This window comes from Patiria miniata, unplaced genomic scaffold (genome assembly GCF_015706575.1).
Source record: "Patiria miniata isolate m_02_andy unplaced genomic scaffold, ASM1570657v1 HiC_scaffold_3, whole genome shotgun sequence".
Classification (NCBI taxonomy): Eukaryota; Metazoa; Echinodermata; class Asteroidea; order Valvatida; family Asterinidae; genus Patiria; species Patiria miniata.
This window is the reverse complement of record NW_024037069.1, coordinates 26,504,893-26,516,901: the sequence shown is the minus strand read 5'-3', so window position 1 is coordinate 26,516,901 and position 12,009 is coordinate 26,504,893. Positions and strand designations below refer to the sequence as shown.

The 12,009-nt window shown below is 40.4% G+C and overlaps 1 protein-coding gene across 1 annotated transcript in view; it reads left to right on the top strand.

Moving 5' to 3' along the window:
* Positions 1-9,439, top strand: part of LOC119738171 (zinc finger CCHC domain-containing protein 2-like) — a 40,058-nt gene extending 30,619 nt beyond the window's left edge. Inside the window, 3 exon segments of the mRNA XM_038212923.1 lie at positions 763-969; positions 972-2,318; positions 2,646-9,439. Coding sequence (XP_038068851.1) covers positions 763-969; positions 972-2,318; positions 2,646-2,704 — 1,613 coding nt within the window. The 3' untranslated portion in view covers positions 2,705-9,439.
* The last annotated feature ends 2,570 nt before the right edge of the window (positions 9,440-12,009 follow it).

The following is a 12,009-nucleotide window of genomic DNA, read 5'->3' as shown; positions in this document are numbered from 1 at the left end:
TAAGTGATACCTTTTCACTGGCAGATGTTAGAAGAAAAAATGATAGTGCCTGATTTTTTCCACGTATGTTTAATAGTGGAGTTAGGTTAAATCATGGGTGTGATTGAATAGTGTCATGAATGGTGCCCTTGTCTTTTGGACTTCTGCCTTGACTTTCTCAAGTAGGAAGTAAACTTCTTTGTTGATGAGTCTGTCACTCTAACCATAATTCAGGCTTTTTAATTTTATGAAAACGCTGAACATTTCTCTCATTGTAAAATTTTGTTTGGATCTAAAATAAAAGAGGAGGCGGCATCCAGAAATTGGGCATAAAGTGTATTGTACATTGTACATGTACTTGTGTAACTACAACGCGGCCCAGCTTTCAGACATGTATTTTTGTATTGCCTATTTTCCGATTTTTTTCCTCATATGCCAGTTTCATCCTGCCTCACTTTAAGCTACTTTACTTTGCTATTTGGTACATTGATAATTTACGTGGCTGTTTTGGCTGTATGTGTTGATTGTTGAAATTCTTTTAGTGCCATGATCTTGCCTACTGTCTCTGTATAGACCAGTGTATACATGTAGGTACGTTATCAATTCACGAGGGCCCCCTTCAATGGCGAAAGTATTGTGCTAGTTTTTGTTCAGATAATCCATCACAGGGCAGTAGCTTGTGCAGTAGTGTGCACAATGGTTTCTCCATTGAAGGGGACCCGTGAGTGTACATGCACACATGCCCGGATTTGTCTATAAGAGTGTCCTTATTGTGTCCTGCAGAATCTGAGGGCAGTGAGGGTTCTGTGCTGTCGTCACCTGATGCCCGGTCCTTGGCTAGTGTAAACAGAGACCCTGGAAATCAGCAGCAGCAACAGCTAGCTCAAGATAACAACAGCCCTTTGCCAATCACCCAGCAGATCAACCCTCAGTATGGCCAGATGAACACTCTCCCAACACCTCAAGGGAGCATGCTTCAGGGGAACCCCCACACAACTCCCAGGCCATGCCAGGATCTCCTCTTACCAATCCAGCAGCCAATCTGAATTACAACTACAATGCTGTTTACCCCTCCCCGAACATGGACCAGCTGCCTACAGGACCTGTGGATCTGAGACGGCTTATAGACAGCAATCAGAGACAGTCCGACAGCCGGCTTACTCCCGTTCCAATGATGGATGTTCCCAATCCCTCAGTCAAGGCAGGCAGTGGCTTGCACGGCAGTAACAGCTCTCACGCTGGCAACAGCAGTGGAAACGGTTGCTCTGGCCTGGACAACATGGGAAGACAGCAGATACAGGTGGTTGGCCATCTCGGCGATCCCAACATGATGGCGGTGCCTCCTCCCAACATCCCGCCGCCATTGGCGTCCCTCAACCAAATGGACATGGGGACAAACATTCCATCCCAGGTAGTTGGCATCAAGCAGCAGCAGCAACAACAGCAACTATCTTCAGGCCAGCAGCAGCAGCAGCAGCAGCAGCCTACTCTGCCGGGTATCCAGTACTCCATTGAGTGTGCTGACTCCAGCATGTTCAAAATGCCATCCATTACCGTGCCCGATGTTGTCCCCACTTCCACCATCTCCCCCGGTCTCTCCATACCCTCATCCTTACCACTGACTCCGACAGTCTCCGGCACCAACAGCCCGCGACTCCTACCCAGTCCCATCAACCCAAACTTCCCTGGCACCAGATCAGGCTTTGCTCCCCAGAACATCCCCTCGTCATTTCCCATGCGGCATGGAGGGGAGCAGTATCAGGCCCCGACCTCGGTGACCTATGTGACTAGCATGGCCCAGAGCCCATCCATCAGCTTGTCAAACAGCAACATGTACGATAACAACCCCAACAACATGATGTACAACAACAACAATCAGGCAGGTTATCCAGTGGGCAACCCAGGCTGTACGTCCTGTGGCTGCAGTGGTCGGTGTGGTACCTCCGGGACACACCACGGCCCAGTCCATCACTTCCCGCTGCAGAGTGCCTACCCATCGAGCCAAGTCGCCTACCAGAACATTCCCAACTTCTTCCCCAGTAACCTGCCCGGAATTCCCCCTCCCACCAGCATGATATCGTCTCCCATTCCTGGAAGTCCCCGATTCCCGGGACCCATGTTACCTTTCCAGAACGTGCCCAGTGAGATGCCTTATGGGGGCAATAACCAGTTTGGGCTGATGCCTCATGGTCAGGTGTACCTTGGTGGCATGAGCTATGGACACAGGGGCAATCATGGAGGGCAAGGCGGCAAGAAACGAACGTGCTACAATTGTGGTGGCATTGGTCACCGACCATCAGAGTGCCAACAGCAGTCCATGGAATCAGTCACTCAGAAAAGTAAGTCAAACATCAATAATTTTTTTTCTAATTTTATAATTGATCAACATGGACATTGACTGGGGCAGGGTTTTGCCCTGCAACCTCCAGATTGCTGCTGTGGCGCTCCACCAACTGAACTATCCAGTCCTACGTTGGTGGCTCCAAAACAGCCCAAGCACTCAGTGGTGTTATGTATTCTGCAGTGAATAAGCACAATGTAATACAAGTAGCTCAGTTGCTATTAGGTTAGGGGCCTAATTAATCTGAAAATAGGGTTTGCTTTGTTGTCCTTTACCCGATTACTTAATCAATCCTTTCCATTCTTCACTCAAACAAATTCTGCAGGTCTGTACCACCTAAAGTGGGCTCCTTTACCGGAATCTAACGTCAACAATGACAGCTAATACACGGCCCAGGCCCCGCCCTCTTCCCCCTATGTTATTGGACAGAGACTTCACTGTATAGATTTGAATACTAATTACCTGCAGCGTTGCTGCTGGCTGGAGCAATTGCAAACAAGGTAACACTTTTTAAATACAGGATAAATTATTCATGAAGAATCAAAGGAACAATACACTGGTTTGGTTTTGTAAAATCTGCGTTGATGAAACATTCATGAGAATATGTTGAACAATCTGAATAATTCATGAGATTGTGTTGAGTAAATGAGAGTGAAATTTTCAGAGCAAGAAAGATCATTTGGCTTACTTTGAAGAAAATAATCCAGTGTACTGTTTGATATTTTTGTGTGATCAAGTCTTAATTTGCGGGTAAAAGTTTGTGTCATGATAGCAGGAAAGAGGCTTTCAATGATTTTATTCAACAGTTTGATTCAGTTGATTGCAGCTATTGCATGCATATTTGTATGCCTAAGTTTACTCTTGCTGCTGTGTGCATATTTGTAAGCCTTGGTAAACTCCTGAAGTATTTGAATCAAAAGGGTTTAAAAGGTGATTGAGATCTACATTCAGAGTTTGAAACTTGTCAGGAATTCTGTTGAAAGATGGATGCCTCCAAATAGAAATATTAGATGAGTAATTATTTGGGGCATTCAGCAGATTAGTAGATCCTGATCATACAATCTGTTCTTTTAAGTTAGTGTGTTCTGTGTCCCATTAAAAAGGTAAAAGTTTGATACCAATTTAAAAAATAGTTGATACAAAATAGTTGACATACATAAATAGAGAGGTTTTGCAACAGAAACAATATCAAGAGTACGTACAATGGAGGAGTTGTTTTGTGGGAGTCAAGACATCGTTGTAGCAGGAAGCAAGTCAGTCTAGTCGTCCCTTTGTTAATTGACTTCAGTGTGGAAGTTGTAGTGTTAGCCGAAACATAAATTCATAAAGCCTACAAGGGGCAAGATGCCCCCAACGTCAAGCTCTTCTAAAGTTTGGTAATGCTGGAGTGACCAAAAAGGGTCAGCAGTTGTGCCTTCGCTGGTCTGAAGAATCGCTGAACTTGTTTCAAATTACTGATATATAAAAACATTGAAGGTTAACTCTGTCTGTGCAGTGATGAACTGGGCCCAACTTCATGTATCTTTGCTCAAATTGAAGATAGAAATGGAACCAATTACCCCTGTGATGTTTTTTTCTGCCTGATTTGGTATTGTTCATGAACAAAACAATCATTGAAGGTGGTTTAGACAAAGTGTGCCTGTGGCCACCTTTCATTTTATCTGTGTAAACAATGGAATCCAGGTATGAGACTCACAAATTGTGCATATGTTTTTCAGTTTTCTCAAAGTGTATAGTATATGTTAGTTTTTGAGCAATTATTGTTGTTCCCAACCAAAACAAATCTCAAAAGCAAATGCTCCTATGTATGTTCCTGTTACGACATTAGTGCCGGTACAGTAACTCATGTTTTGTTCAGCAGGTTTTTCTTGACTTTGTACATATATGCCTCTCCTTTGGTTTAATTAAACTATTCAAAACTGGTCGTATTAAACTATTAGTGCTCAAACAAAAGTTGAAATACTTTTTGTGAGCCGACAATTCGAGAGTTTGCAGACCTTCAACTGACAGATATCAGGTAAAACAAAATCAAGCGCACAACTGTACAGTCACAAGAATTGCAGCTTTTTCATTGTCAAAATCATCAGCTACTTAATTACACTTAATGTAAAAAGTAAATATCAAGAATTATTAGAAATTCTGTATTGTTATGTCTTTGAGACAGAGAAACCTACATTGATTTGTTGCTAATTTGGTTTACTTTAGACACCGGAATAGATGGTTTGCACTGTGGCCATCTTTGAGGTGTGTGCTTTTGTTCACTCGGGATACATATGAGTGGACCTCTTGTGCATTCATTGTTAATGAATGAACATTCAACAAAACACGCATCAAAGATGGCTGCTGAATTCAATCCATCTGTAATCCGGCCTTGATGATGTTCGTGTGAACCATGTAATTTGTTTTGTAGATACTTTTTTGATGCTGGTACCTTTTGACTAAGCTAAATTGTAATTAATATATTAAATTTTTATTTTGAGGTTTTTAAAACAAATTTTTTTTTGGCCAAAGTTATTACGGAAAACAGGTATTGAAGCCAAATAGACCAGTGTGAAGCAACTGAATGTATATAGAAACAAAAAGTGGCATTTTAATGTTTATAAAAACAAGGCAGATGTTGTACAAAATAGCTTATTTACCTCAGAAAAGAATCCTTAATTAAGTGGTCTGGTGCTGTGTTATCTGCGACCTATTCTGTTTATTCTGTCGTTACAGAGCCCTCTGTAGTGGAGCACTGAAAAGTCTTTGATTCTTGTAAGACCAAAAAGATATTAACTTAGGTCATCAATTGTCTCATCACTTTATTAAACAGGTGATTGTCAAAACCAAATTCTGAGGGGAACCTCTTTTTGTAAGAATTCTAAATAGTCTGTTGAGTCTTAGAAACATTGACAGTTCGTGAACCCTTTGATGATATTGCTTTTTATTTGCAAGTTGTTTTTTGAAGGGAAAAAACACGGTAATTTTTTTGTTTCTCATAAAGGAAGATGAACATCATTTTCAATTCAGTTTTGTGTATAAATCGTCACCGTCTGTCAGGTTTTATTAGTCATAATGTGATTCATACATCAGTCAGTTTAACACCGTTACTTTACCCTTTCTAATTCCCAAGTCGTTGTGTCTATATATACCGTCAACGTTAAGATAATTACACGGTCCTCCATCCAATTATTTTTTTTGCCAGAGCAGAAATGCTTAAGCGAGAGAATTGTTCGACCTTTTTTCCACTTCTCCGTTCAAGATGGAAACAAATCCACGCAGTCACTTACAAAGGCTCATAATTATTGTGCGTTTGAAAGGGTATTTCACAATAAGTGAACTTCAATCATTGATGGTTGAATAGGCGTTGCTTTTGTTACCGAATGCTTGGGGGGGTGTCCCGGTAACTCTAAATGTCAGAGCCTGAGAGGACTTGCGCTAAAAACGCTTTGAATTATCCTTATGGTTTTTTTCTTCACATTGTTGTGAGGTGCTTGTAGGCGGGCTATTCGCATGACAATAAACTCCCCAACCCCAGCAGGACTTCGGTCAAAACTGCATTAAAACACGAAGCTGTTTTAAAATCCTAGAGTTTAATTTTAGAAAATTCTAGCGCCAGCGGTCCGATAATGCATGGAAACCTCAAGAATTGTATTCAGGCCGTTATTTTTTTCCATCACTGTTTCCATGGTGATTCCATTATTCTCCAAGCATTAGAAAACAAAGAAAATATGTATTTTTTTTTTATTGCTAGCCAGATCTAATTTATGCAGGTTGCCGCTTCAGGGCTCGAATTGTTGAGGGAGCTAGTTTTATTGAAGTAAAATTGAAGATTCATGTAGTTATACACACCTTACACGATCCTGTCATTCCGTAAACAAACCCGCAGCTTAGTTCTATGGCAGTGGAAATGTAATCACTTGGTAATGACAATATCTGGTAATGGGACTACTAAGTCATAAACGGTACGGCCAGCAGATTGTTTTTCTTAGACGGTGTTAACGTGTGATTTTGTCAAAGTTATTTGGCGATAGCAAACCTCATCGACATGAGGAAAATGTGACAGTATTTTATCGAGAAAAACTGAACTGTTTTTTCATGCAAGAGGACTGCAGTTAAGGTAAAGAAATTTTATGAAGCGTAACCACGATTTTGGAAGTAACCCAATAATTGTCATTAAATGTAAATTGTTACTGTCATGTTCAAAGATATTAGAAATAGACATGTCCCGTGTGTATCAAGCATTGAGATGTCTTTTCTGTTTTGGGTTGGGTTTTTTTTGGGCGTTTGAATTCGTTTTCACTCGGCTGTCGTGGAGTAGTGAATTTAGCCCTTGATTTCATTATGCCCCTTTGTCGTAATCGAAAGAAAGAGGGGAATATCTTGATCTCCAGGATTTTACAGTAGGGCACTCACAGGACAGTAATTAGATGGAGGTCGTACGTGCAAGGAGAATGGATGTCAGAATTATGAGGAATGAACGTCAGAATTATAAAATAAAAAAAAGAAAAAGATTTTCTCCTAGTTCCGTTATCTGCAGGGTTTTACTGGATCTGATTCAGAACTGACAGGTACTGTGACAGGAGGAAAAGTTAACGCAGATTACAACGAAAGTTATACTTTGATTTAAAAAAAACAATCGGCAAAGAATCGATACTCTAGGAATTCAAGTAAAGACCCAATTTTCACTTTATAGATGATATTTTCATAAACTGGTCAATTATTGGGAAATAGTAATCTTAGTTTAGGTCCTATAACTTAGCAACCATGTACATGTTTTATTACAGCCGCTGTTTTCATAGTTCTCTGAGAAACTTAGTTCTTTTTCTTTTTTTGTAATCCACAGAGTGAATCTAAGAATAAAGATAGGTTTTAAGGTTACGAATGTAAACCTTATAATTAAACACATTAAACATCTCGTTCCTTGGAAATGTGTGAAGTACATTGCGGGTAGTAAACAAGACCACTTGACCAACAAGAAAGGCTTTCTGATGGTGCTGTGAAACTGCGAGCTCTTGGCAATTGTTTCATCAATTTAATGTGTTGCATGAAGTAGTACTGGGGATATACCGGGAACTCTGCTATAAAAGGTACACACAAGTCATGTGTCAGCCGAGTCGTTATTTTATGCAATTTGAACGATGGTTTTATTGTTTATTTTAACTTTGTTTGTTTGTTGTCTGTTCACTATCACCAAGTCCTTTGCTAAGACATAGGAACCATTGACAGTAGTGTGCTCGTTTAAATATCACTAAAATTTAATTTGTACAAAAAAAAGGTTTTATGTCTGACGATATTTTTCGGTATTATCTTCCACATGTCGTAAACTTGTATTGTGTTTCAACACTGTACATGTTCATGTATAGAGTTTTAAACGGGGTAAATAATTGTGTGCAATGTGCTTGCTTTCGGTTTGTGGCTCACTTGTATAAAGTGAAATATGAACTATTGTGTTTGTCCTATGTGGGCTATATCTGATTTAATCGTAAGTTAAATTTATGTCATTGATATTACTGCCCTTAAGGTTTTGTATTCCATTTGTGCGCGGTTCCATTATTATGTAAGTTACAGAGAAAGAATTCCTCAATTTTAAGTTGGTTATCTATGTGAATTTGGAAATAAGGATTAAGTGTGCAGTTATGACAAGTCAGGCGGGTAAGATTCAAGTATTGCAGGAAGCGAAAGGAATGCCTACAATTTCTAAGTAGCAGTGAAATGATTTGAACTGTGGACAGAATTAGATATCTACGATTGCTCCTTTGGTTGGACATTTTTTCTTTTTAGTTTTACCTAGTGCCTTCCGGAATCACATTCGTCTTCATGTTGTCTCCTTGTTAAGTAGAGTTTTAGTGTTATTGTAGTAGAGCGTAGTTTCTTTCTTTACTTTCATAGTAGTCTTTCCCTTCACATCATGGTGTACATAGTAGGCCCTATACACCCCGATTGAACATAGAGCAAGTTGAGAGTTGCGGGTTGAGTTTCAGAGTTATATATACCTGGATAGAGGTACAATGTATACTATCAAGTACATGTTTGGAGAAAAGTTACAATTGGAGATTATTGGGTTTTATATACCCGGAGAGGGGTATATTATCAAGTATTGGTATGCCTACATTGCCGTTAAAATATACATCTCGATACAGTGAAATCATCATTTGGGGTTCACTGTCCGAAATTACAATAATAAGCATTCTTTCATTCTTCTTCACTTATAAGTTTGACCTTTCAGTTGTTTTCCCCCAATGTCTTCCTTGCAAAGTATTCTTTCCGGCAACGTTTGCATTGCGCTTAACGGACGGTGGCTGTACGAACATTTGAACTCCCGACATTTCGCTGCAAAAACACAATTATCTCCTTCCCGCATAATGCATAACAATAATTTGTTGACCGATTCTGAACATCGGGACACTGACAATGCCCAAATGACATCAGCGGAAGTCGCAAAAATAATTCTTGCCGAAGTCTGTCCGATTGCTTTTCTGAGTGTTAACCTCGGCCTGTAGCAATTAACAGCGATGATTGCTGTGGAAAGAAAAAGAAAAGAAAACCTCACGAACAGCCCGGTACGCTTCGTGTATCGTTATTGAGCGTGCACATGATTGTGCATGTGCCCTCGCTGTGATAATAATTCCCAGTCCTGTAGACATAGCATTCCCAACCCTTGCTACTCGAATATCAAGGTAAACATTTCAAGCATTAGAGGAATTATAACCGCAGACTTGAGTGCGTTTTGCTGCAGAGGGGACTTATGTTGATTCAAGAATTATCTTTTGTTTTTCCTTAAGATCGACATGTGTATTCATGGTTGCCATTAAAACCTTGGAAAAGTAGTCCTGAGCTTCGCTCGCACCCCCTCCCTGCAAACAGGACGCTGGTAAGGGCTGACGTCATTTGAGCTCTCATTGGATAGATTTGCGTGACCTGTGACGTAGAACGCGTCACACAAACGCGTCACACAGCTTCCGGTGCCCATCATGCGTAGCGCGCGCTAGCTACATGCGAAGGTCAATCTGTACTTTCTTCACAAGATTCTGTGAAGCTCATCAGCCCTTACTAGCGCCCTGTTTGCGGGGCGGGGGTACGAGCGAAGTCCTGAGCGTTTAAAAATTCGAGGTATTTCAACCCATGTTGGCGAGAGAACCTGCTTTCATAAGTAAAAGACAATGTTGTGCTCAACGAAATGATTGGTTTTTTTTTTTAAATTTATTTCGAGCCATAATTTGTAATTACGCTTGTATAACGTGCATAATAGCGAACTAGGCAAGTCAATGCATTAAACACATGAATGAGTCATGTCGGTAGAGGGTGGAATTAAAAGAAATACTGGATAAAGATTATCTCAATTATTAGACTGAAATTAAAATTGCATTGTGAATTATCTTCAATTTCCATTATCAACTTTCCATGAACGTGTCCTCCGGAAAACGGAGTTTGAAATACACATCGCTAACAAGCTGGGTGGTTTAGTTTAAGAATGGAACTAATGAGCGTTTTTTTGTGATTTGTTTAGGTTTACAGTTGATTTGTTTAATCTACATGTAGGAAACACTGTGGTAGACCCCTGTAGACTTGTTGAGAGTGGTCATACAGGAACAAGTTTGATGAAAAGCTTATACAAAACCTATTTTTGTTATAGATCGTTTACACTGCGGCCATCTTTGAGTTGTGTGCCTTTGTTCAATGAGGATGCGCATGCGTAGACCTCTTGTGCATTCATTGTTAATGAATTAACAAAACAAACACACCTCCAAGATGGCTGCTGAATGCAAACGGTCTATTGTCAGCTGTGCAAGTTAAATTAACCTATAAAAATGAGGCAGAGCAGAATTAAATAGGATTTCGATTAGAATGGAATTGACAGGGCATTAACGAGTTGCATTTTGATGAGGCTTGCATTACCGAGTTGCATTTTGATGAGGCTTGCTGCTAGCCATTCTTGTATTGTATTTGCTACGATGTGTGCTGGGACAAGGCTCAGATTGTTTGGGGCTTGCTTCCCTCATTCATAGAGCTTGAGATCAGCTGGGTGAAATCGACTGAAGTGTAGATAACGGCAGATTAGACTACGTCTGAATTACGTGGCTACAGCTGGTGAAGTGAGAAATTTGGACTCTATACAAATATGGAGTCAGTGGCTGTACTGCGCATGCCTAAGCGTGAAGATATTTTGGAAAGTTACAGGTCACTTGTTAGTGTTAGATTCCGGTAGATGAGACCAGATTTCGTAGGAGCCCAAATTTCATGACAGCGGCAGTAACCGCGAGGTTTGCAGCCGTTTCCACAAGCACATTTGTAAATGCCGGTGTCATATGAAATTGGACTCTCACACGCGACTTGTCCCTTTTTGAAATTCTGAGCGTTGAGGTTTGCGCAATGTACATCCAACTTATTTAATAGAGTTCGAACTTCACAATACGCCGACCATTGCCGAATAACTCGGGCGAGGTCCTTGTAGAGACTTGCACACTTAAGTATAAATTCAAATCTAAAAATAATGTGGCCTGACGTTGCGAACTTAGCCTCTTCTTCAGAGGCTAAAACAGAAAAGTTCTTCTGAAGAAGAACTTGCTAAGTTCGCAACGTCAGGCCACATTATTTTTAGATTTATATATTTCAGGTCCACCCAGTCAGTAAGCAGTTTGCAGCAGTATTACTTTTTTTCATGTTAAGTATAAATTAGTTGAGACTAGCTTTTGATCTCACAAGAACAAAAACCTTCTGCATTGTCAGTGGTTTGTTCCATTTTCCTGTACATTGTTCAATAATTTAAAACTCCTCGATTGTACAAATATCCTTGTAGAAACCCGATGCCCACAGTCTCATATTGAAAATCTTATAAGTTAACAGTATTATTGTTTAAATACTTGTAAATCAAGTTAAGATATGTTTCACTTTAAGCCGACAGAGGGCGCTTATTGCAGGGGGTCCAGGTGACTGCCCTGGTTGTCATGACGTCATGGTATATTTGTAGCAAAAGCGTGAGGTTGTAAGTTTATCCTGTGAGGTACATGTACATAGCATACGTTAAAGATTGACAATTAAAATGGTTCAAAAGCTTTAAAATGTCTTGTCTGAAATCGGCGTTGTTATTTCTGTGTGCATGCGTGATAGAGAGACCAGTTGTAGTGTGGAATGCTTTGGTCCCACCTCACTTTGCTCAGCGAGTTGGAGATTTAATGTTTAAACCAAAGTCCTTGACTGTGTTTCATGTGGAAGGGTTTGTCCTGAGGCAGTCAAGGCGATTGTTGGAGTACGATTGTTGGATAGTATATGGATTCGGATCAACATCTCCACATTGCTGACGTTTCTGAAATGCTACTGTTGAGTTTGCATAACATTGCACCCGTGGTCCAACGTATACGTGTTTTGGCCACTCAAGACATTAGTAAATGGCTGCAACATGTACTCGCTCAGTACTGCTGGCTCCATTGAAGGAAGTCCATGAGAGAAGCTAAAGCAGTAGAGCGTGATATCCATTGTTCATCCAGATACGTAGAAGCGTGCAGATCTTGCTGCAGAGGTAGGTGAGCACCGATTGAGCAAATTGTTATTTAAAAGAGCATTAATCACTACGAATTGATTCAGTCTGTATCCTAGACACTGCATTCAAAAACAAAACTTGCCTCGCAGTATTGAAAAGGCACCCGACTATTCCGTGCCTTATTGTAATATTATATGCACGTTTTTTAACATGCAAATGATGCAGTGCT